The sequence below is a fragment of the Thamnophis elegans genome, chromosome 2 (genome assembly GCF_009769535.1).
Source record: "Thamnophis elegans isolate rThaEle1 chromosome 2, rThaEle1.pri, whole genome shotgun sequence".
Taxonomy (NCBI): Eukaryota; Metazoa; Chordata; class Lepidosauria; order Squamata; family Colubridae; genus Thamnophis; species Thamnophis elegans.
The window spans coordinates 10,808,024-10,834,859 of record NC_045542.1 but is presented as its reverse complement, the minus strand read 5'-3'; the positions used below and the strand labels follow the sequence as shown (position 1 = coordinate 10,834,859).

The 26,836-nt window shown below is 41.6% G+C and overlaps 1 protein-coding gene across 4 annotated transcripts; it reads left to right on the top strand.

The window, feature by feature from the left end:
* On the top strand, positions 1 to 26,836 carry GATA1 (GATA binding protein 1). 4 transcript variants are annotated; one of them, XM_032211355.1, is made up of 8 exons: positions 1 to 173; positions 3,885 to 4,006; positions 4,748 to 4,797; positions 16,930 to 17,129; positions 19,079 to 19,471; positions 21,126 to 21,271; positions 25,057 to 25,182; positions 26,161 to 26,836. In XM_032211355.1, the coding sequence occupies exons 4-8, from the start codon at positions 16,967 to 16,969 to the stop codon at positions 26,473 to 26,475; spliced, it is 1,143 nt and encodes a 380-aa protein (XP_032067246.1). In that variant the 5' UTR covers positions 1 to 173; positions 3,885 to 4,006; positions 4,748 to 4,797; positions 16,930 to 16,966; the 3' UTR covers positions 26,476 to 26,836. The 4 variants fall into 4 exon arrangements, with proteins under 4 accessions (XP_032067246.1, XP_032067247.1, XP_032067245.1 ...); XM_032211356.1 differs by lacking the exon at positions 3,885 to 4,006; XM_032211354.1 differs by lacking the exons at positions 3,885 to 4,006; positions 4,748 to 4,797.

The following is a 26,836-nucleotide window of genomic DNA, read 5'->3' as shown; positions in this document are numbered from 1 at the left end:
TTTTGGTCTCCTCTATCATCAACAGGCTGGGATCTTTTAAGAGGGCTCAGTTGAACAGATCAGCAGCCAGAAGTGGGAACACTTTCTCCAAGGTCAGCCCAACTTTTCTTATTCTCCAATTCTGTGGACCAAGAGACATCCAGAACTTAGAGAAGGTTTGCCCTCAGCATCAGGTCAGTTTGATCCGCTATATGGCCCAAATGCTGTGGTTTAAAACATGCCTGTTGCTTTTTGGTTGGGTTTTTGATGATTGAGAGATGGCCAGGAAAGACTAAGAAAGGGAACTAGTATTAAAGGGGGGTAGGGAGGGAAACTAGACTGAAAAATACAAGCTGGAAAAAGAAATGGCACCATGGTTGTCTAGAGAGCTGGAAATAAGCTCTATCTAGCTAAAGTTGTTCTTCTGAAATTGAAACATAAAACAGGGCTGGTTGTATTTGTCTGTAAGGGAAATGCATTTGGGACATGGGTAGAGGTACCCTATCTTAGCTCTTGTTTGGGTATGATAAAGAAAACAAGTTCTCGGGTGGTTTGGGGCAACTTCTCATGCTGAAGGCGGCTTCTCGCATTTATGTATGGCATAACCCCAGCTGTAGGCAATAGAAAAATGAGAATGCCTTTTCTGCTGGAAGTAGTAAGATGGGTGGTTTACCTGCCTGCTGTCTTCCTTTTCTAAAGGAATAGTGTTCCGACCAAATGTGTTAGAAATAATAGAGCCATTAGAGAAAGCTACTGATTATAGTGGAAGAGAATATTTAGAACTTCTAAAAACATATGAAGTGGTCTTAGAATATGTAATGCTACAAATAAGTGAACAAAAAAAGGAGTATCTTAGTGAATTGAGATTATTTTTTAAAGCTGTACATTTCGGGGACAATGTGGACAGATGATCAGCGATTCAGAAAGATGTCTGTCAAAACTATAAAGAAGATAGATTTGATAATTGAAGAGCAGGATATAATAGATTCATAAATAAGCAGGTGGCCAATGCTTGTCAATTTCTTGCCAGGGCAAGATGAGTTTCTGTATCTGGAGAATAAGTCTTAACAGATAGATGGGAAACATTCATACTTGGCATTGGGACCTGGTGAATGCATTAAGACTTGCTTTTGCCAAAACATACAAGGAATCAGGTAGAGTGCGCTGGTATTCCGAATTCTTACACAGTGGGTTGGGATTCTGAGTTTTTCTTGTTATTAAGTGAACTAGCTTTCTGCATTCCAGTTGTTGGAAACAAAGGGGGAAAAAAGGAGAGAATTTTTTTTGTCCAGTTCCTATAAAAAAATAATGTGGAGAACATCAAGTGTGAGAATAAAGGGCTTGGCAGCTAACTGTCAGTAAAAAGGCTACAAGTTATGGAGAGAGCAAAATATAAATTTAAAAAGAAACTATACTGTATGGCGGTCAGAACAGAATGGCGAAAAGAGAGCATTGCTTGGAAATGGAGAAACAGGTCGCTCAAGAGTCGTGTAGACATTTTTAGAAAACCTGGACTGAGAGATTGACATACTGCAAAACAACTGCATTGAGTCAAGAATGGAAGGAAGGCAGCTGCCCTTTCTTGAATACACACAAAATGAAAGTGTGGGGTTGCTGAAATAGTGGATGGAGCAGAGGCAGAATGCGCTAACAAAATGTTATGAAATAGAGAATCCCACACCTGCCCCAAAGTGTGCATCAATCATGTTCACTACACAATACTGGAAGAATATGGTAGATGGCCCAAACATATCAATCTAACCAGTTCCTCTACAGAGAAACCTCATGTCCATATGGAGCCCCACTCCTACACTATAATTCCGTGCCCTTGCTTTTCAGCCAAGAAGGCATTTGCGTCCCTTTTTAGAAGCAAGTGATCAAGCAAACTTGGTTTATGTCAGAAGGAACTGGCGCCGTAGTTCCATATAACTAAATCTAAAATCTGGCTGTTCAACTTCCTGGGGGAACATGGTCCCAGCACTTCATGTGAGATTGGAATTGTGCAATCTCCTGAATGAGCCTTAGAGACAGGGAACCTGACTTCAAGCCATGATTTCAACACCGATTCCTTTTCTATAAAATGGACATCATACCCCAAATTACGCTCATGGATACATAAACAGGTATGTTTATTTTTAATTGAACATCTTTCTTAGGAGAAACAAAAAATGCCTCAAAAGTCTGCAATCAAAGAATGAAGGAAGGGAAGCATATTGACGCTGGGGACCCTATGAGCGTGCTTTACTTTATGCTAAACAGAGTTGGTTATGCTATAATTAATCTGAATTTTAACGTAGCCCCAAAACCCCTTGGCGTATTAACAAGATATCATCACAATTCTCCCATGGCACTGTGTCCTTGCAATGATCTCACAAGGCAGGCCACTATTGTTATTCCCATGTTGTGGTGGGCGTGTGGGCTAAGAAAAAGTAGACACCACCACCCCCTTCCACCCAGTGAGTTACTTTCAGAGGCGATTTGGAATGGAAAATGTTCAAGCTTATATTCTTTGCAACTCTACTACATCAAATATAAACCCATCTGCTGCTACCTACACAAACTTCCAGGATAGAAGGAATTAGATTTCTAATGTAAAATGCTTTAGAAACAAAACAAAAAAAAAGAAGAAGAAAACCACTCTGGTCTAGTGATTAAGGCTCCAGGGTAGAAAACGTCAGACATGCAAGCAAGCCAGTGACTTTGAGCTAGTTTGAAAAAGTGATTGGCCCGGTCCACCTCGCAGGGTTTTTGTTATGGGGAAAATAGGAAGATGAAAGAGTATTAGATTTTTGCCTTCTTCAGTTTTATAAAAATAATAAAGTCATTTTTAAAAAAAAAATACTTTCATCTTTAGTTATTATTGGCAGTAGAATGTTCTGTCAGCCTTGGCCTTATCCCAAGTCCTTCTAACACTGGCTTTGTTTTGTTCATCAGCCACAATTTCCCACAGTTTTTTTTTATGTAGTATAAAGTACCTGACAGCTATAAAAGAGAAGGGAGTCAAGAGAAGCCATCATTATAATGACAGTTTGCTCTCCATCATCACAAAAAGGATGTGATGAGCCTTTCTCTACTAAGAAGGACTACTGGGAAAGACTAAAAACATGAAATTGGGGAAGAAAAAGGCTACTTAAGAATGAGTCTGGAATAAAGAGAAGAAGAAGAACAAAAAGAAGAGGAAAAAAGAAAAAGAAAGAAAGAAAGAAAGAAGAAAAAGAAAGAAAGAATTGTAGCCTAATGGTATATGGAGAAATGTTATAAGAAACTGCCTGGGTTGAATAATAAAGATGAAGGAATAGGCTGGCAATGTAAATCTGGCTTGATAATATACGCAAATCTAGAATGCAGTGAAAGGGAGGAAATTCTTATTAGTGTTTCTGTCTCTCTCCGTAAAGCCTCTATGCCAATTTCCTTCTGCTGCCAGAAATAATTGAGTCTGATTTAGTATCCATGGTAAGAATCCATGCAAAGTTCAGGAAATTGGTTAGATTTTCCCTGCCTGGGTTTGGTTGGGTTTTTTTTTTTTTGGAAGTTGTTTTCTTCCTATCCTGGTTCAGAATATTGCCGAAACTGTTTGGGGAGAATGATATCCATATCCAATATTTCCACAACCCTCTTTCCAAGCCCTTGATTTACCTTCAACCTTGGCTCCCAAATCCCTGGATTATTTCAAAGGCCGAGGCTCTGTTGTCCTGCAAAATTTCTGATGGGAGATGCAGTGACTTGAGAGAAGCTCACTGTAGGGAGCATCTGATCTGTTTCAAGGTGGTTTAACATTGCTGCTTCAGTTGCACAGGCACCCCATAACAAATACCCTAGAGATTATTATCCGAATTATCTGGGGTTGGCAGTGATAAAATGCTATAATCATCCCTGGGACCCACATCCCTTCTTCTCTTTCCCAGCATAGATCAGAAACAGCAGGTTGACTTATGTGGAGGACATCAACTGTAATTTGGGCTAAAATGAAATATTAAAAAGGAAATTTCATTCTTGCTGATAACGGCTGGTGCGGCTGAAAGATAAGGTGATATCTCCAATGTTTGTGACAGAGTTGGTTTGATGTATCACTGTTGATTGGGGAGGGGGGATAGAAAATCTGGAACATTTTTACACTTGGGGCTATATTGGATATCAGCAAACATGCCTACTATTGCAAAATGAAAACAAAGAAAAAACCCAGCCAAAATACCATTCTTGTTTTGTCCTAGAATTACTCGGCAAAAGTTGAAACGTGCTTCTAATAATTCTCTTATTAGGAAATGTGAATGGCCTGCAGAACAGCCTTCTACAACCATTATTGCTAAAGGAAGTTCCTATAAATGGGCAATTCCTAAGCCAAAAAGGCAGATCTTGAGGTTCTGGAACTGCAAATGGTCCCCAGAAGTCTTAAATGCAATTCCCAAGATTCTTCAAAAGTTGCTACCTATTGATATTTTTAAATATATGATCAATGGGAAATCGTTACATGCATAAACTATGTTTATTTAAAGGTAATTCTATTTAAATTAAAAAACAATTAAAGTCTAGTTAGTTTTTTCATCGTGCCGTCTGTCTAATTTTTGAAATGCATATCAGCTCAACTAGTATGGCCAACATCTGGAAAAATGTTGTACCTTTGGATCCTAGACTTACCAGTCAAAAGTTATGAAGCAGCTTTTGTGGGGAAAACAATCACCTCCAGCAATGGAGCACTCACAATTCTAGGAGGCAAGCTATTCCACTGATTAATTATTCTTACTGTCAAAAAATCCCTTCTCATTTCCAGATTGGATCTCCCTCTGACAAGCTTTCACCCGCTGCTTGTCCTGCACTCAGGTACTATGGAGAATAAATCCAACTCCTCTTCCCTATGATAACCCTTCAAGTATTGGCAGATGGCTATCAGGTTTCCCCTCCCCTAAGTCTTCCCTTCGTTAGGCTAAATATACCTAGTTCCAATCACTATTCATCATACAATTTAGCTTCCAGACCCCTTACCTTCTTTGTTGCTCTTCTCTGCACTCTTTCGAGGGTCTCAATATCTTTTCGTATCATGGTGACCAAAACTGGACTCAGTATTTCAAATGTGGCCTCACTAGTATAGTATAAAGTGGCTTCCTGTGATCTTGATGTGATCCCTCTACACTGCTAACTCATACTTAAGTGGTAGTCCACCAGGACACCTTAGATCCGTCTCACAGGTACTACTGTTGAGCCAGGTCAGAGGTGGTATTCAGCCAGGTCTGACAGGTTCTGGAGAACCGGTAGCGGAAATTTTGAGTAGCTTGAAGAACTGGCAAATAGGCTGGCCCCGCCCCTGCTGCCTCCCAGCTGATCTTCTTTTGTTGCCCTGAACAGGAGAACGGAACTGGAAAGCAGGTTAGTGGGGTGGGGAGGGAATGGGGATTTTGCAGCATCCTTCCCTTGTAATGTCCACAAAGCCACACCACACCCACAAAGCCACGCCCACAGAACCGGTAGTAAAAAATTTGGAATCCCACCACTGAGCCAGGCACTAAAATAATTATTATGTTCTGTATATAAATGGGGGACACAAAATAATCTAGAACAATGGTGGTGAACTTGCGCCATCACTGAGCATGCAAACGCGCCTCCCACCGGCCAGCTGATTTTCGGATCTCTGCCGCACATGTGGGAGACATGCACACATGTTCAGGGGCGCAGGGGCAGGGGATCACGCGTGCATGTGCAAGGGGTAAGGGAGCGTGGGGGGATGCGGTGTGCCCCCAGTGCCACATTTTTGATCCCAGGAAGCTTCAGAGAGGCCAAAATGGGGCAGGGGGGCTGTCGCGCGCATGCATGGAGGGAGCGTGGGGCCCCCACGCGCACATGCGCAGAGGGTGGAGCACATTGCATTATGGGCGTGGGCATCCATGTGCGCTTGTTGCACACGCGCACAATTTTGGCACGCAAAGGCAAAAAGGTTAGCCATCACTGAACTAGAAGATAGTATCAGGGAGCAGTACTGCAGTTACACTCTTCATAAACTCACAAAACAAAATGAAATGCAAATCAGAAGAGGGCTGTGAGCTCAGATTAAAGACCTATCTAGCCCAGTATTTTGTATCCATGGTGGCTAACAGGAGTGTGATAAGCCGAGAAGCAAGCAGAGGGGAAACACTGCCACTTATCCTGTCTCTGAGCAATTGTTACCTATCACTAGTGATCATTGATAGCTGTATTCTCCATCAGAATCTATGGAGGTTCTCAATTATCCAGGTTGCCCCGAAGGTGCTATTCCAAAAGGCAATTGGACATGCTTAGTTTTTTCCCTTGAAAATGTTTCCCTTTCTCATCCAAGAAGCTTCTTCCGTTCTGTCCCTTCAGAACTGAAGAAGCTTCTTGGATGAGAAAGGGAAACATTTTCAAGAAAAAAAAAACAAGAAAATCCAGAAAAGCACCTTTGGGACTTCCATCAGAGTTCTTATTTTTCTTTTAAAGCTGTCCCTTTTCCTTTGTCTTGAGTAGCAAATTCCATTATTTAGTTCAAAACTAAATTACTCAGAAAATAAATATCATCGTTAATCTGATTAATATCATCCCTTGCCGTCCTTTGGATATTTCCCTAAAAACTCAAAATTAGTAATGTGCGTATAAGTCAAGATAATTTTTTTCTTCTATATGGTATAGTTTGGTTCTTAAGAATAAGCTCTCACCAGTTTGACAACATGGGATACTTTATTTGGAATCCCTTCCCTTAAATTCCAATCTTTTTTTTTTAAAAAAGCATTACATTGATCTCTTTTCCAAACTTTCAGAGAGAGCATCTTACGTTTTGTTAATCAATGAGCAGAGTCTTGATCAATCAATTTGCCTGCTATCAATTTGTCAACTCCTAGAACTGCATTTCCAGTCACCATTATTTATCACGCCACCTTGAAGTATTTTCCTGAAAATGTAAGTTGAGACTAGATCTCTCTCTTACATTTTATGTCATGAGAAAAACTGTCAATTAGTCATAAATATTTGTGCGGTGTCGTCATTCTTTTAATTCTATATTCCAGCCATCCTCCTACAAGATGTTTGTTCTCTAATATATTTGGTTATAGTCAATTACGTCTTTTAATATAACTTGTTGTTTTTAAATCTTATTATTAAATTGCATTTCTTTTTTTTGAGAATTTTTTTTTATTGTTTTAGTTAAACAAAAAGACAAAAAAAATCATCCTTCGTTACATCTTGTTGAAAGTGTATCGATTGGTTACAAATATATTCCGTGCGTTTCTTCCACAATCCTTACATGCGCTTCATTCAAATCAGGTTGGACATTTTAAGTCAAGAAGGAAAAGTTATGTATTTTACTATCCCTGTACCATAATTCTCGTTTGGCTACCATTGTTTAAACATGTTTTTATCTAGAATCATTTGTATTAAAAGACACAACCACCTACTGGCATTCATTTGCAATTTCAATAGATCTCCAATAACATTGCACCTTTGTAACATATTCTAAAATTAATTTGGTTAAGTAAGATATCTAAGCATCCCGCCCCCCCCCCCCCCGGTAACATACATGTATGTATCATTAAATATTGTCCATTGACATTTCATTGTTATTATTGTAGTTAACTAAAAGTTATTTACTGTTTATCTCACCTCTCCTCTCCAGGCCTATTAAATTGCATTTCTTTTGCATGGGATTGCATTCCTTGATATCCTTCTCATTTAGATAAATCTTTCCATTCTTTTCTCTTGTTGATATAATTCCCAAACATTTTGGATATTTTTTCCTCCCTCCCTCCCCCCTTTTCAACATCCTTTTTACAACTGCTGGTTTTTGAGGAAGCTCTTGGTTGAGAATCAGATATGTTGGTATGGAATTTTAAAAACACAGGAAAATAAAACTCCCCCTCCCTTTCCCAGTTAAATAATAGGAGCAGCTTCCTAGACACCTGAAGGCCCTGGAAATAGAAGACCAAACCTTTGGGACAGGTTGGGCTCCTGCAGAAGAATATTCCCTAGGGGCAAGCCAGCCGCTGAGAAGGTCTCCTTCTAGTATACACCCACTTGATGGGAGGAACCCAAAACATTCCTTCCTGGTTGTGTAGGTGGATAATTAAAACAGTAAAACTGTTACCTATGTAGTCGATCATGAGTTGGTTCACTTCTTTTTTGAGATGGGAATAGTTATTTATCCAGACGAGGATAATTATAGACCTCTATTACTGTAACTGTTTCTTCACCCCAGTCTCTAAACACCTCCTAGATTTCATTCCTGATCTCACAGTCATCATGGTTAAGGGGGAAATTAAATAACTTTTGGGTTGAGAATTGCATTCAGTCCCACAATGAGTCTGTGAAATAGCGCGAACTTGTCTAGTCGGTTTGATACTAAACCTTCAATGATCTGTGTTCTTCCAATTTTTAAAGTCTGCATTTGGAATCAATCAAAGTTTCCAGCTAAACATTCTGTAAGTTAAATGTGTTACGATTATCTATGCCAGTGGTTCCCAAACTTGGCAACTTTAAGACTTGTGGACTTCAACTCCCAGAATTCTCCAGCCAGCTCTGCACTCCACCACTTAAAGTTGCCAAGTTTGGGAACCACTGATCTATGCATATGTGACAGTGGTTTGATTTGTTTCTCCAGAAAGAGTACCAAATAATGACTGGCAAAGATACTGGTGGCCACAGCTCTCAATCAGGAGCAATAAGGAGTCTAAGAGCATACCCAGACTACAAAGGAAGTTCAATCTCTCTGAGAACAAGCTGTATCTGTAACCTCAGATTGGCTTACTTTCCAGAACTTTCATGACTGACAAAAGCAACTTTGAACTTTAGGGATACAGTTCCATTGCTTCACATTCTCCATTGCTTTCCTCGGTTTCTTCTGAACTTCAAAAGTAAGGTGATGTTGGCATCCATGTAGGCTCCTCATGCTATGCAAACCCTAATTCCCCAAGATATTAGAATCCCTCTAGGAATACAAAGGCCCTAATTTCAGAAGTCTTCATCAACATGAAGAAAGGTTTGCAGAGAACAGGATTAGCACAAAGATTATGATCCCTCTTCTTGAGCCTTAGCTAAACTTAGTTATTGGACACCTGCTACTGCTATTTTTATTTATTAGTATGCCATTTTTTTATTATTTTTCCAAATGACTCAAGGTGACAAACATATCCCACACACCTTCCTCCACCTATTTCCTCCACAACAAGATAGGTCCCTTTATTTTGCATTGCTGCTGGAAATTCACAAATGAAGACAAAGCTCAAGTTTGTAGTTTTTGACACCAGAATGAAAAAGCTTCTATTATTTGATACTTCTGTGGAGGGAGCAGCTACTGCTTGTGTTTAAAAAAATGACTTGAGATTAAGCATCTAATCTTCCCCACTACTGTATTCCTATTCTCTTTCCAGAAAACATCCATTAAAAATGTTTTAGTTGAACAATGTGAACTTGAGAGTACTCTAGTTAGATCATCGGTCCATCTGTCTTGATACTGCAGCAACCTGTCAGATTATCAGAGAGGACTGCTGGCCTAGCTGTATGAACTAACAGGTTTCTTCTAAATATTTAGAGATTACTATTCTCAGAATTCGCAGCCAGCATTCAGAGAGTTGGTAGCAGATTGACAAGCTGGTATTTTGAATTGCAGGTTCCATAACTTTTGATATTTACCATGATGGTTCGATTGATGGGAATCATAATTCTGACATCTAGAGGAAATCAAGTTTCTACCTCTGATTGGAGAAAGTTCTGTTCATTATGGATAATAGGATATATTGGTTAATCAATGTTCATGGCTTTAATATTCCTCTAGCAGGCTTGCATAGCACTCTTGAAGAATGAAATGGGTGACAAGTTTGTGATTCTGTGGTTTGGGTTATAACATGTTGTCTGAACCGGACCAACATGCTAGGTCTTTGAATTTTTTTATTTCTTTTAACGTAGCCCATGATGGTTAAGTAAGGACTTGGTATGTTGCAAGAACCAAACCTATGTATCATACCCCAGATGGCATCCAAAATTAGATTTGACTGGTGGAAGCAGATTATGAAGTTGGTGAGATATCTAGACATTTTTATAATACTCTTAGTAAATTCATTTGCTTCGTGTTTATTTGAAAAGGTATATGTCTTTTTTTTTTAAAGGAACACTGGATTATTAACATTTTTAACAACCCAATGTCTAAAAATCTTTGAAAATTTTTCCTCAGAAGGCAAATTATGCTAAAACATTGTCCTGGGCATTCCTTGGTTATTAGGGAAGGAGATTAGTGTGCATTAAAGAAGTTCAGAGGATGATGCAGAGGAGGCCTCATCATTTATAGAAAATATTTTTACCTGGAACTCATCACTTACACTTTGATGGGTGAAGCAGAATCTACTTTTCTGACAAAGGAGAGGTTTAAAATAGGAGTGGGGAAATACCTATTCTCCCCACCCATCTGCCACAAATGAGGTGGACAGGTTTGGAACTAAAGGTGAGCAGAACCATCCTCCTGTTATTTCCATGTGCCATAACTTTTCTCTTAACGCTTCAGAACTGCCCAGAAAGACCAGGTGGCAAATTATCTGACTTGTGAGCAAACAGCTATTTCCCCTGCGTCACTCCACGGACCACTTTCGGCTTTTCTTTTGCTTTTCTCTCTCTAAACTCCTCCCCATCTTTCTAAATTAGAGCAAAAGCAAGATGAAGTTAGGCTGAGGTCTTCCTGTGGTCCTTAGCTGCAATAGTGTCTGTCCTGGTTTAAGAGAAACAGATGGAACTTCTTAAGTGGATCTTTGTCTAATCCGCTTAACATTGTGACTGGCCCAGAGCCTCTGGAAGTTCAGAAGCGAAATAGGAGGGGGGGGGAAACCCGTGGCAATTCTGGTTATATGCTGTATATATCCAGTTCCTCTGAGGTTGTCAGGTTTTACAGCTACACAGGAAGCTACCAAAGATAAGGTTGCTTACACACAAGTGGAGGCTTATGTTTTATTTAATTCACACCACCCGACTCTTAACCAATTCTGGGCAATGTATAATGAAACCAAGCAAAATGAAAGTAGAATATTTATTTATTAATTATTTATTTATTTATTTGTCTTGTATGCCGCCCACTCCCGGAGGACTCCGGGCGGCTCACAAAAGACAAGGGAAAGGGGGGAACGAGACAAAGACAACATATTAAAAACAAAACCAACATTCACAATTTCTGTGGAGGTAGATGCTTCTCAGCTCCCCCCCAGCCTGCTGGAACAGCCAGGACTTGGTGGCTTTGCGGAAGGCCGGGAGGGTAGTAAGGGTCCGGATCTCAACAGGGAGCTCGTTCCAGAGGGCCGGAGCTGCAACAGAGAAGGCTCTCCCCCGGGGAGTCGCCAGCCGACATTGGCTGGCAGATGGAGTCCGGAGGAGACCCAACCTGTGCGATCTAATTGGTCTGAGAGAGGTAATCGGCAGGAGGCGGTCTCTCAGGTACCCAGGTCCGATGCCATGTAGGGCTTTATAGATAGCGACCAGCACCTTGAAGCGGATCCGGAGACTAATGGGTAACCAGTGCAGCTCACGGAGGATAGGTGTAACGTGGGTGTACCTTGGTACACCCACAATCGCTTGCGCAGCTGCATTCTGGACTAATTGGAGTCTTCGAACACATAATTATGAACGAAAGAAAAGAACTGATCTGACTAACCGTACCCCATGCCCAATTGGCAGGGGCCCCAAGTGTCCCAGCCCAAGGCCTAGAACAGCACAGTCTTCAAGGTTTTCTGACATGCCCGCAGGATGGGAGCCACAGGGAGATCAGAGGGAACCTCATTTTACTTACCCCGATTTTGTTACTTGGTTTCAAATAGCCTTCTTCAGGTTGGCGTTTTTCAGCATAACTCCCATCTTCCCGCAGCAGCACAAACAGATGTTGCCTAATACAGGCACTCCTCAACTTAAGACCACAATTGATTCCAAAATTTATGTGGCTAAGTGAGAAATGTGTTAAGTGAGTTTTTACAGGGACTTAGGGCCTTTCCCCCCTCTTGCTGTTAACTGTGGGACAAAGCATATCCTGACTGGTAGCATTTATTTATTTTTCTACCAAGCCCCTAGGATGCTACCCTACCAAGGGCAGTCTCAGTTCCTCTGAAAGGAAACCAGGCAGCTTCTGTGACTGAGGCCAGAGGCAAGATTGGAATTGGGAATGGGCCCATTCCGTGCCCATAGAGAGTTTTTTGGTGATTCTGGGATGGATAAACCGTGACCCGTCAAAACCGCGGAGGACAAAATCGCGCTCGACGAAAGCGCGCATTTGACGTCATCACAGCGCGACAAAAAAAATTAAAAATTGAAATAAAATTAAAATTAAAGCAAGCCAATTCACATAAAGGTAAGGGTTAGGTTTAGGGTTAGGGTTAGGGTTAGGTTAAGGGTTAGGGTTAGGTTTAGAGTGTTAGGGTTACGTTTAGCGTTAGGTTAAGGGTTAGCGTTAGGTTTAGCGTTAGGTTAAGGGTTACATTTAGGGTTAGATTTAGGGTTAGGTTATGGGTTAGGTTTAGGGTTAGGTTTAGGGTTAGGTATGGGGGGGTTAGGGTAAGGTTTTCGCTTTATTTTTACATTTTTCGATCACAGCGCGATGTTTTCGTCGCGCTGTGATGACGTCAAATGCGCGCTTTCGTCGAGTGCGATTTTGTCCTCCGCGGTTTTGTGGTGGAACTGGATAAACAGTATTTCTAATCAGAATTGGAAAGACTTTTAGCATGTTAAGTGAACTCAGCCAGTTGTGCATTAGAATAGAATTCAATTCAATTCTTTATTGGCCAAGTGTGATTGGATGCACAAGGAATTTGTTTTTGGTGCATATGCTCTCAATGTGCACAAGGAGAATAAAATACATTTATCAAGAATAAAAAGATAGAACACTTAAGTGATAGTCAAGGTTACTAATACGCTATCAAATCATACTAGGAAACTAATAAAAACAATATAAATTGAAAGATACAAGCAACATGATTATAATCGTAAGTGGGGAGAGATAGCTACTAGGAAGGAAGAGAAGAATAGTAATACAGTCTTAGTAGATAATTTGGCAGTGTTGTGGGAATTAGTTGTTAAGCACAAGGACAGTCCTTGTGTCTAGTTGTTTTGGTGTGCAGTGCTCTATAGCATCGTGTTGAGGGCAGAAGTTGAAACAATTTATGTCCTGGATGTGAGGGGTCTGTAGATATTTTCACAGCCCTCTTTTTGACTCGTGCAGTATACAGGTCTTCAATGGAAGGCAGATTGGTAGCAATTGCTTTTTCTGCAGTTCTAATTATCCGTTGAAGTCAACTTAGTTAATAAATGTGGCTAAGAATGAGCTACGAAGCCCATCCAAAGCATGCTTGAGGAAATTCTGTCTCAGTCCCATCATAAGCAGCAAAATCATCGATGACTTTCTCAAAGATTGATCATGGTTAAGACAAAAGGTGGGTATTTCTGATCTGTGTGGTTGCATCACCATCATTACTGTTTTATTGCAAACAAAACTTTGAAAGAAGTGTGGGCAGAGAAGAGAGGCTCACCCTAAGTCATTTATGTATTTATTTATTTTATACAGGTGCCCATCTTACTGAAAGCAACTCTGGGTGATGTGCACAGGAAGTCCTCCTGTGAAATTCATGACTAAATGGGGATTTTTGAACCGGGGTTCCCCAATGTCTGACACATTGCTTTTCTGCATTATGTTCAGTGCAATAGTAAATTTCCATTACGGCACACATGGACACACACATACCCACAATGCTAGTGCAGAAAAACACACTTTAGGGGGAAGGAACATAATCAGATGTGCATATTGTTATCTGAGAAGAAAGCACGCTCTGAAATGAGTTGTCAGTTCTGAGAAAGAGATCAGAGAGAAAGATAGAAAGAGAAAAGTAATTTGGATGCTTCCATTTCTTAATTTCAGGGTAGTTTTAGACCGGGAATAATGTTGCTAGTATCAGGATAGACAACTGCACCCTTTGCTAAACAAATAATTCCCTCACCACTGTCAAACCATTCACTAAGGCTGCATTACTATTACTATTAGTCTTCTCATCATTCCTATCACCCTTCTCCTCCCCACTTATGACTTTTGACTGAAGGACTGTAACTTTGTTGCTTGTATCCTTATGATTTATATTGATTGTTTCCTGATTGCTTATTTGTACCCTATGACCATCATTAAGAGCTGCACCGTATGATTCTTGATGAATGTATCTTGTCTTTTTATGTACACTAAGAGCATATGCACCAAAGACGAATTCCTTGTGTGTCCAATCATGCTTGGCCAATAAAGAATTCTATAATGCTGACTTATAGGCACGTGACCCGTCAAAACCGCGGTTGACAAAACCGCGCTCGACGAAAGCGCGTACCTGACGTCATCAGCAGCGCGACAAAAAAATTAATAAATAATTAAAATTAAAATTAAATTAAAGCAAGCCGATTCACATAAAGGTAAGGGTTAGGTTTAGATTTAGGGTTAGGGTTAGGTTTAGGGTTACGTTAAGCATTAGGGTTAGGGTTAGCGTTAGGTTAAGGGTTACTGTTAGGTTTAGCGTTAGGTTAAGGGTTAGGTTTAGGGTTAGGTTTAGGGTTAGGTTAAGGGTTAGGTTTAGGGTTAGGTTTAGGGTTAGGTTTGGGGGGGTTAGGGTAAGGTTTTCGCTTTAATTTTAAATTTACCGCTCACAGCGCGATGTTTTTGTTGCGCTGTGATGACGTCACATACGCGCTTTTGTCCACCGCGGTTTTGTGGTGGAACCTATAGGCATGGCTAATGATGATACATAAATAGGGAAAGTATATCTCTACCTTGAAGTACCCATAATATACAGTACTTACCATTTATCATCTTTCGAAAGGAGAATTGTTAATCCACCAGACTTATGCTAATGTCTCCTCTGTTTTGTGCAAGCAGGATATTGTGCTATGGAAAAGGGATTTTTTTTTTGGATCAACTTATTACGAGTTCAAAAGTTTTATTTCTTTTAAAACAAACATTTCATCATTCCTCAATCAGTAAGACATCGAAGTACAATTTTTTGTATGTCAAAATAATTCTAGTTTACCACCAAATTCTTGTCTAGCCTAATGCATACCCCTCCCTCCCTCCCCCCTCCCCCCCAACTCCCCTCCTCCTTCCCCCCCCCCGACTTCCCAGAACCCGTACACGGTATGGATTTTTAACAAACACAGTCTAAAATCTATTGAAAAAAAGAAATAAAGAAATTAATGACATTCTACATTGACCTTAGCTTCTTCTTGCTGAACTAACTTTAAACAATTTAAATCATTTCTGATCTTAAGCATAGGCTAACTGGAATTTCTTGGTCCCGTATTTATTTTGTATATAGTCAATCCATTTTTTCCAGTCTCGTTTATATCTCTAATTTAGTGATCTTTAAGATATGCCGATATTTTAGCCATCTTGGCTAAGTTTATTAAGAGCATCATTTCAGCTGATAATTGTGGATAATCCAAAAGAGAGAAATATTGGTTACTTTTTTACTTTTTAAATCAGTGCTTGCATCCTTAATTAGTCCAAAAAGGCCTGGCCAGTTCAAAATGTGATTGTCACATCTTATGTCTATGACAATCAACTACAGAAAGCAGAGATCACACAAATTATTGTCTGCAATTTCAGAATACAAACTGAAGATATTTATCGTAACAGATATAAAATGATGAGAGTAAAGAAGAGATTGATGAGAAATCATATTATAAATAAAATAGTGGGAGATAAGAGCAGTTTCTCAAGCTATTTTTTTCAAATACAGGAAGGATTTTGATAAAGTAGAACGAAAGTTTATCAGGAATATGAATTATTTCACCTGGTTGATTAGTTTGTTGAAATATAAGCAGACCCTATAAGAAACAATGGATAATTTAAAACACAGTTCGGGAACAATAATAACAAGCTGGAATATTCCTAGAGCGGCGATGGCTAATCTTTTCCGGAATGAGTGCCCAAAGTGCAAGCACATGCGCAAATGTGCTCACCCCCCAAACACCCAAAATGCAATGCATGTGCGCCCCCCGCATGCACCCCCACACATATGCACACGCACCTCATCCCCACCCCTGCACCCCCACTCCTGCACATGCCCCACCCCTGCACACGCGCATGCTTCCCCCTCATGCGCTCCACTCCCGTGCATGCACGCCAGAGACCGACAATCACCTGGCTATTGGGAGGCCCGCGCACATGTGTGGTGGAGCTGAATTAGGGCAACGGCTCGCACGCCCACAGAGAGGGCGCTGCGTGCCACCTGTGGCACACGTGCCATAGGTTCGCCATCACAGGCCTAGAGGACAGAGAAGGGTGACAATGATGGTAAGGAGTTTAGAGTATGAGAGAAGTGTGAGAAACAGTTGTAGGTGATGGTACACTTTCCTTTCTCACAGAAGAGGGAGAGACTGGATAGCTAATAGATTGATAGATTATATTAGTAAATTTTCTGCTATGGGATGTTCCAATAATGAACCTGGCATTAGACTGATAGAACGCCCCAAGTGCCCGCTGATTCAAACATTATAGCCTGTAAATTGCGCCATCTGGGGAGACATTTTGAAAACCATTTATTTTGAAATTTTCACATTACGCAAGGAAATGGAAGATTTTTCAGGAAAAATTAATCTTTACCTCACCATATGCTTTACAAGTTCTATAGGGAAATTTAAAATTAAAATCCTTAAAAATTCAAAGTTTCATAAGTGAAGAAATAGATCCCAGAGTTCCAGTTCCTATCATCCCTCTAAGCAAATGTTTTTGCAGCCTGGGCAAATTTAAGAAGTGTGTGCGGACATCAGCTTCCAGAAATCCCCAGCCAGCATGAATGGCTGGGGAATTCTGGGAGTTGAAATCCACACGGGTGAAAGTTGCCAAGGCTGAGAAACACTGCTCTAAGTACTAAATTCTGAAATAATACTTGATTGCAACAATAGTATTGTTATACCTAGTATTTTCTGTTTTGTTTGACAGCCTCTCTCTTTTTTTTAATGTAGGTTTATCGTTTGCAGAAGAAAGTTCTAAGACAAGACAATGGATTACTCCAGTCAAGATTCTGCCCCACAATACATGGAGTCCTCTCATTTGCAAGGAAATGACGATTCAGACCTTTTCTTTACGAGTCCTGAGGGCATTGATTGCAATGCTGTGCCCACATATTTCCCTCGCATGCCTGAATCTTACAGGCACTCTCCAGGTATGTGTGAATCAGTGGTGGGTTTCAAAAAAGTTTGGAACCTCTTCTGTAGGTGTGGCCTGCTTTCCGGGTCCACTGGTGGAACCTCTTCTAACCGGTTCGGTAGATTTGACGAACCGGTTCTACCGAATAGGGGGCGAACTGGTAGGAACCCATCTCTGGTGTGAATGTAACAACTGGAACAACTCCATTGAAGCCATGGATAGATGCTGTATTTTGGAAACTAATCTGTTTTTAAAGAAAGGCTTGGACACCTCAATTTCGTCTGCAGCTTTTCCCCAATTTAAAGTCATACAGAGGTTTACACTAAAGCCAGTGATGGTGGTCATTGAAGCCTAACACATGGGAGGATATCATCTTAGAAAATACTCTTCTATTCAATCACGGGTGGTTGCAAATCTGTTGTGTTGGCAAAATTGCTCACTAAATTGTCAAAATTATTTTTGCTATGGCTTTCTTTGCTACAAGCTAGATTTGAGACCCAGCATTACAAAGCATTACAAAGAGCCGAGGTGGCGCAGTGGTTAGAGTACAGTACTGCACGCCACTTCAGCTGACTGCTAACTGCAGTTCGGTGGTTCAAATCTCACCGGCTCAAAGGTTGACTCAGCCTTCCATCCTTCCGAGGTAGGTAAAATGAGGACCCACACTGTGGGGGCAATATGCTGACTCTGTAAACCGCTTAGCGAGGGCTGAAAGCCCTATGAAGCGGTATATAAGTCGAATTGCTATTGCTATTGCTAAATGAATTCAGAGTTTAGCACTGGTTAGTCTTAGCTTTGATTAAATTCTCTTGTTAGGCTCCTTTTTTAATCATAATATTTTTGCTGTTCTACATAATCTCAACATTGTTGAGAGATTCTGGTTGCTTGGCTGATATTACCTAAGTTCACACACTATGTTCAGTTTAGTGAATTGTATAAACACAGCCATTGTGGTTTATAAACCGGAGTTTATGGCTAAGTATGCTGTGTGTATAGCCAGATAATGTGATTTATTCAACAAGCCACATTAAAAAAGATTGTGGCTTAGCGTCGTGTGTACACCCTAACTGTTATTGTTGTGTTTTCCTACTGTAGACTGTTTTTTTTCTGTTGCAATCTTTTCCAAACGTAACTAACTGTTAAAGCCTCATCATATTGAATCTAAAAACCTGGAATTTTAATATAAAGAATTTTAGACTCTATAAAATACATAGAAATGCAGAGATACAATGCACATACATTTGTATGTTTGTGTATATATACTTGTGTGTGTGTGGCAACCATGCTTTCCTTTCATTTCCTGTTTGGAAATCTGTCAAGTTTTTCTTCAAATGTTTAAGTTTAAGTTTAATAAACTTATATGCCTCCCAATCCCGAAGGACTCCGGACGGCTTACATAAAAGAACAATTTAAAAAGTACTAAAAAGTTTTAAAAAGTAAAGAAACAAGGCAGATTAAAAACACAACACACTCAACCGTAGTGGGGCCCGACCTCAATTCAAGAGGTCAACAGCCCCAGGCCTGCCGGAAAAGCCAGGTCTTAATAGACTTTTTGAAGGCCGCGAGAGTGGGGAGGGTCCGGATCTCAGGGGGTAGATCGTTCCATAGGGCCGGAGCAGGTACAGAGAAGGCTCTCCCCCGAGGAGCCGCCAAACGACATTGTCTGGTTGACGGCACCTGGAGAAGGCCCACCCTGTGAGATCTTATTGGTCGCTGGGAGGTATGTGGCAGAAGACGGTCCCATAAATGCAATCAAAAGTAGGTGCATTTGTTGTTCAGATTAGACTGTGGAAACCATGCATAGCACCTTATCTACTACATATTAGGCAGGGTACTTTTTCTTAGTCTACATGCATGCAAACACATGCTCACTATAGTGTTGTTATTTCTTGCATATAATTATATCATCATCACCATCATCATCATCACTACATATACTACTATTATGTTCCATCTCTACAACAGTGCGGCAATTATACCCTCTTCTCAATGGTTTGCAATGGGGGGACAGCCATCCCTACAGCACCGCAACCTGGGTCTCCAGTGCCTCCGGGAAAACCCACACCGGACTTCCTATCTACACCTCTGCTACGTCCTCCTACCACACCCTGCACTCACCACCTTCTCCCAAGGACCTTTCCCCCGATGGCAAGAGCAGCCCCAGATATTTGGAGATGTTGAAGACGGAACGGATCAGCCCCACTCACGCTGAACTGCTGCCCCTCGGGACCTCAACTGGCACAGCCCTAAGTCCTTACGCTATGGGACAGGAGTATGGATATTTCCCGATGCCTGGAAGCCCGCTGGCAACTGGATATTCCCCCAAACTCCGAGGGACAATGCAGCTCTCCCCCAGTGGTGAGATCTTCTGTTGGATATTTTTGATGTTATAAAATAATTGCGGGTTTGGTATACTAGGACCCTAATCACTTTATGCTAAAAAATATGTGCCATATGCACAGCATTAACATACAAAAAAAAAACCTGGGGTGTATTTTTATGGCTGCTATGGACATGGATTTTAATTTTAAAAAATTATTCTTAGTTTCCAATGTTAGCAAATCCGGTTATGTAGCAATTTGGATTTGATTTTTAAAAGATGCTTTGCAGCGGTCTGAGAAATGAACCTAACACCTAAACCAGTGTCTTTTCCAAGAACTGCACACTGGATTCTGTAATAGCAATAGCAGTATTCTAAGAATAATACGAACGGAAGAAATTCTACCCAAGTATAATTGCCTAGTGTCACAAATTATTACATTATATAATGAGATAAAATACACATTTCCCAACCTTAATCTTATTTTGGCTACCCCCCCCTCCCTCCTGCCATGATCCCAGGAAAAGATTCAGCTATTGAACAGATTTGCAGACAGCTGTTACCTTCATAATTATTATTATTATTTATTATTTATTTATTTGTCTTGTATGCCGCCCACTCCCGGAGGACTCCGGGCGGTTTACAAAAGACAAGGGAAAGGGGGGAACAAGACAAAGACAACATATTAAAAACAAAACCAACATTCACAATTTCTATGGAGGTAGATGCTTCTCAGCTCCCCCCAGCCTGCTGGAACAGCCAGGACTTGGTGGCTTTGCGGAAGGCCGGGAGGGTAGTAAGAATCCGGATCTCAACAGGGACCTCGTTCCAGATTGCCGGAGCTGCAACAGAGAAGGCTCTCCCCCGGGGAGTCACCAGCCGACATTGGCTGGCAGATGGAATCCGGAGGAGACCCAACCTGTGCGATCTAATTGGTCTGAGAGAGGTAATCGGCACACGCCAATCTTTTTGAAATTAAATCTATTAAATCCATAGCATTGCCCCCAAGAGCTCCACAATGCGATTTCTCCCATTTGGAATCTCATGAGGACAGACCTTTCCTGTTCTACTGTAGTAGAGGTGCTTCCTGAACATTGCAACCTTAAGAGCAGATGCCACTCCAGAGAAAGTCCATCTGCAGCTAAATGCAAGATGATGCCTGTCAAATGCAGCAGGAGGTCTTCCAAAAGCTTTCATGATGGAACAGGTCACGATTGAGCGCTGAGCCACGGTGGCGCAAGGGGTTAGAGTGCAGTACTGCAGGCTACTTTTGCTGACTGCAATTTGGCGGTTCAAATCTCACCCAGGCTCAAAGTTGACTCAGCCTTCCATACCTCCGAGGTGGGTAAAATGAGAACCCAGATTGTTGAGGGCAATATGCTGACTCTGTAAACCGCTTAGAGAGGGCTGTAAAGCACTGTAAAGCGGTATATAAGTGTAAGTGCTATTGCTATTGCTAAGTGCTGTTTAAGCCTTGTATATTCAAAGCAGAATCTTCTTCCTGATTTGACAGCTTGTTCTACAAAATAGGTTTTACCAATTTCTTGCCCTCTTTTAAACTGCCCTTCTCCAGAACAACATTATTTCAACAAGAACAACAATCTTTCCTAGAAGTGAAAAAATCACATCGTATCCTCCCACCTGAACTATCATGTTATCTTCTAACATGTCTGTTTCCACCTCTTTCCGCAGAGGCACGTGAGTGTGTGAACTGTGGAGCCACAGCCACCCCACTGTGGAGGAGAGATGGCACTGGCCACTATCTTTGCAATGCCTGTGGGCTCTACCACAAGATGAATGGCCAAAACCGGCCCCTCATTCGGCCCAAGAAGCGCCTGGTAGGTCAACATTTGCTCTCCAGCAACTGGATCCTGCTCACCCTTTTAAGAATTCCATCTCAACATTGCAACTCTCTGCTTATTTAAACAGTGTCATTTTTTTAAAATACATGTTCTTTTAAATACAGTAAATGATTGTAGCAAAACCTGGCACCCCCAGACCAAGCTAAAAATGGTTGTCCATCCGGTTCCACCACAAAACCGCGTTCGACTAAAGCGCGCTCGACGAAACCGCGTAGCTGACATCATCACAGGGCGACAACAGTGCGGAGACAGAAGCACGCTGTAAACGCTAAACCTAAAATTAACCCCTAAACCTAAACCTAACCCCCCCCTAAACCTAATCCTAACCCTAAACCTAATCCTAACCCTTAACCTAACCCTAAACCTAACCCTAACCCTTAACGTAACCCTAAACCTAACCCTAACCCTTAACCTAACCCTAAAGCTAACCCTAAAGCTAACCCTAAAGCTAACCCTAAACCTAACCCTTACCTTAAGTTGAATCGGCCTGCTTTCAAAGCGCTATTTAAAGCACCCTTCTTTCTCCACGCTCGCTGTTGTCGCCCTGTTGATGACATCAGCGACGCGGTTTAATCAGGCGCGCTTTAGTCGAGCGCGGTTTTGTCGTGCCACGGTCCATCCATCCTCAACTCAGAATAAATGTCTGTTTGAAATGGAGAATTGTCTGGTGTCAGGAGTGAAGTATCCCACATTTACAGGGCAGTGTGCTCCTGTGTTGGGCACCATAGGAAAGCCCTGGCTACTTTCTGCCAATGTCCCTTTCACATTTCATCGTGATGGGACCTTGAGCCAACCCTCTCTTGATGCTTTTACAAGGTGGGCAGGTGATAGCTAAAGTCCTTTGATATCACATTGCCAAGACTTTATAGGTAATAAACAGCTTATGAATTGGATCTGGAAGATCTTTGACAATCAGTACAGAACTGGGTTTTCAAACACTAGTTGAGAAATATACTGTCAGGGTTCCAAGTAATACATCCATAGAGAACAGAACTCCGAGGCAGGTAGATTCCTCAAATAATAGTTTTATTGGATATATCATATTGGCACAGGCTGGTGTAAACCAACTCTGAATGTTCCCATGGTTTTCACCTAATTAAAAGTAAAAGTTTTGTCCCTTCCCCAAACAATCAGTCACATGATTCAATCAAGGTATGTGCAGTTGCCTGGTAACTTCACTCCTCCTCTTTCCGACCACCTGTGGGAATGTCCTTGGTTCTCTGGAGAAGGGATTTTGTTTTGTCTACAAAACCTTAGCTATCTCTATTCCCCCCTCCCTATCCCTCAGCTCCAGTGTGACAACCTTGAAATCTCAAAATGGCCTTAGTCAGTTCAGTTTAGGGTTGACATATATTTTACCTGCTCCTACTGTGAATTTACTGTATGGATTAAGTAACCATCATGTGGCCTACTTGGGACTTTGGCTTCAACCAGCAGAAATTTCTGTAGATGTTTAGATTTTTTTTTAAATTAAATATTCTGAGTTCAGTGTTGAAAGGGCATTCCATGATCTGCCATGGTTTTCTTCCAATCAACTGAACAAAATCTCAATGCCTCCTCTTGGGGATATATATCATATCAACCTTGCTGGGAACAATCACAAAGTTAGGTTTATGCCTCTCTTTGGAAGGAGAAAGGCATTATAGACATTGCTGTCTTTCTTCCCCAAAACACATATGTAAATGAGTGAATCTAATTGTACTGTTGGCTTCTCTTTGAGATCTTCGCTAGGCATAAGAGGTCTTCCCTCCCACCCAATTCTTACTGCCCTGCTGTATTATTAGAAATTAAGACTTTTAGCACAACAAGGAACGTTGTCACTTTTCTCATCTCGTTAGGAATCTGTGGGTTTAAAAAACCTGACTTCTAATAGCAAGTCATGGATGGTTTGGGGACAAATAAATCAGGAAGTGAGACAAGAACTTTTATTATCTCTATTACAAAGGAACAGAACAGGAACAGGAAACTTCTGACCTCAGCAGATACAATAAAATTCAGTGTCATCTAGTGGCTAGGCAATAGAGTGGCCAGTCCCTTGCTTTCACAGACATGTTAGGTTTATAGGTTATAGGTTTATTTCATTTATATGCCGCCCTATTCCCGGAGGGACTCAGGGCGGCTAACAAACCCAGGGGAGGGAGTAATGCAAACAAGGCAAAAACAACAAACAGGATACAGAGAAAAATTTTAAAACAATCAACAGTCACACAATTCGAGCGGGGAAGGGAACTCATCAACCCCAGGCCTGTCGGAACAGCCAGGTTTTAACGGCTTTACGGAAAGCCTGAAGGGAGGTGAGGGTCCGGATCTCCGCGGGGAGCTCGTTCCAAAGGGCCGGAGCAGCCACAGAGAAGGCCCTCCTCCGGGTGGTCGCCAATCGGCATTGGCCGGTAGATGGAATTCGGAGGAGGCCTAGTCTGTGGGGTCTTTGGGAGGTAATTGGCAGCAGGCGGTCTCTCAAGTACCCAGGTCCAATACCATGAAGGGCTTTATAAGTGACAACTAGCACCTTGAAGCGTATCTGGAGACCAATAGGCAGCCATATAAACGTGCAAACATTTATATATTTATTCAATTCTATAGCTGCCCATCTGAATTAATGACTCAGCGTAGCATACAATTTGAATATATACATTACATACATATATATATATACATACATACAGTGGTGGGATTCAAATAATTTAACAACTGGTCCTCTGCCCTAATGACCAGCTGGGTAGGCGTGGCTTGGTGGTCTTGTGACTGGGTGGGTGTGGCCAACTAAATGTCACTCAGGTCAATGGGCGCTTCGCCTTAGCTGTTACAATGTAATAAGGGTTAACCGAAGAGGCAGTTTCTGTAAGCAGGGCAATAAAGATTAGGCTAGAAACAACACCAGAATGTTTCCTTCCTGCCTTCCTTACAGGATTAGCCCTGTAAAGTGGGGAAAAAACAAAAGGAGATTTCTTCCAACAACCGGTTCTCCGAACTGCTTAGAGAGTTACCAACCGGTTCTTCCGAATAGGTGCGAACTGGCTGAATCCCACCACTGCGTACATCTCACCATAGTCTAAATCCCTGGTTAAGCTTACCACATCTCTTTAGTAACAGAATTCAGGTTGTACTATTAATTACAGCAACTGAGACTGTAATTAAAATTGGGGAGGGGACAGGATCTGACCACCAATTACATCTCAGTTGTTTTGATTTGTTGGGTACCTTTGCAACTAACTAGACTCCCCTGACAATAACTTTAAATGCAAAACATACTCCAAATTTTAGTTTGTACTATTTTAAACTTCAGAGTAGTGGGAAAAATATTGAAGTTGGAGGGAGCCATCGAAAACGGGGGGGGGAGAAAATATATCAATGATTCAATATTTATAGCAATTGCTCTTTTCAGAGGTAAACTATTGAATCATAATAATTAAACACATTAGATTTTAACATTAACTCTCTGAGGAGGATGGGTGGTTGAGAAGTGTCAAATATAAATAAATACACTTTCATGAAAAAGCCTATTTTTTTTTTTTTAAATGAAAAACAATAAAGAGAAAAGTGACATTATTTAAAATTATTTAAAATTCTTGCAAATATCTTTTAAGGTCTAGCAAATAATTTTGATTTCACGGACCTCTGCGAGAATCTTGGGGAATCCCCAGGAGTCCCTGGATCACACTTTAAGAAATGTCGCTCTAAAGAAACACAATGGGCCCTGGGTATCATTTTCAAAATTAATGATGTGAGTATCTACTTCTCCCCTTTGTTCCACCATGCAGATTGTCAGCAAGCGAGCTGGAACGCAGTGTAGTAATTGCCAAACTACTACCACAACTCTTTGGCGCCGCAACATGAATGGAGAACCCGTATGCAATGCTTGCGGCCTCTATTACAAACTGCACAATGTAAGATAATAGGAAGAGAGTGGAGGAGGGTATATGTACATGAAAGAGAGAGGCTTGAATGTATGAGTGGGAGTTGGTTGCTTCCAGGAATATATTGAAGAAGGTTCCACGGGTAAAAAATATGAGTGTTTATTGTCCTTATATGTCATGTAGCTCCACACTGTTTTGCTAGTACCCCAACCATTTAGCAGACAAGAGGCATGGACCTTAGATTTAGGCTGAGAGACTAACATCATAATGTAATTGTATTGTTTTAAACGTATTACAATAACATAATATCTCTGAATATTATCCCCAGATGAATTTTCTCTGGGATCTTATTTATTTATTTATTTATTTATTTATTTGTCTTGTATGCCGCCCACTCCCGGAGGACTCCGGGCGGCTCACAAAAGACAAGGGAAAGGGGGGAAACGAGACAAAGACAAAGTATTAAAAACAAAACCAACATTCACAATTTCCGTGGAGGTAGATGCTTCTCAGCCCCCCCCTTCCCCCCCCAGCCTGCTGGAACAGCCAGGACTTGGTGGCTTTGCGGAAGGCCGGGAGGGTAGTAAGGGTCCGGATCTCAACAGGGAGCTCGTTCCAGAGGGCCGGAGCTGCAACAGAGAAGGCTCTCCCCCGGGGAGTCACCAGCCAACATTGGCTGGCAGATGGAATCCGGAGGAGACCTAACCTGTGCGATCTAATTGGTCTGAGAGAGGTAATCGGCAGGAGGCAGTCTCTCAGGTACCCAGGTCCGATGCCATGTAGGGCTTTATAGGTAGCGACCAGCACCTTGAAGCGGATTCGGAGACTAATAGGTAGCCAGTGCAGCTCGCGGAGGATAGGTGTAACGTGGGTGTACCTTGGTGCACCCACAATCGCTCGCGCGGCTGCATTCTGGACTAATTGGAGTCTTCGAACACTCTTCAAGGGCTGCCCCATGTAGATCTTAATCTCACTTTCATTTTTTTTCCTCATATTGATACCATACAGGTGAATCGCCCCTTGGCAATGCGCAAGGATGGGATTCAAACAAGGAACCGTAAGGTCTCTTCCGCCAAATCCAAAAAGCGCAAAGGAAATTCTGGGGAAACCGCAATCCCCGCAAACACATCCTTGGAGATGATGCCCTCTTCCTTGATGGGGGAAGAAGCTGCTGCCCTTTATCCTCTCAGCCCCATGATGCTACCAGGACATTTGCTCCCCTTTGGAGCCAATCCTCATTTTCTAGGATCTCCGACAAGTTTTCCTCCACAGGCTTCCCCCGTCCCACATGGTTCCCCAGGTGTGGTCTCCGCTCTGGTGTAAACAGCCTTGTAGCCTGTGCCCGCACACACACACTTTTTACGCACACAGAGACTTTGGGAACGCGAGGAGGGAGAAGACTCTCCTAAACAAGGATAGCCTTTCGGCATAACTCCATTAACAGTTTGGGCCACTTGAAAATGGTTCCTGTGGGCGAGAACTGAGATCCCCCCCAGGTTATCAGAGCAGACAGAAAGTAACAGTGGGGAAATTCATATAAATAATGGAAGAGCTGGTGATTAAGGGGCAAAACTGTTTTCTGGGAAGGCAAGGGATCCTTTTGAAGGACCAGGATGGATTGTGGAAAGCTCTCCCCCTCCCTCCCGGGGGGGGGGAAGGAAACAATTGCTGACTATAGAAAAAA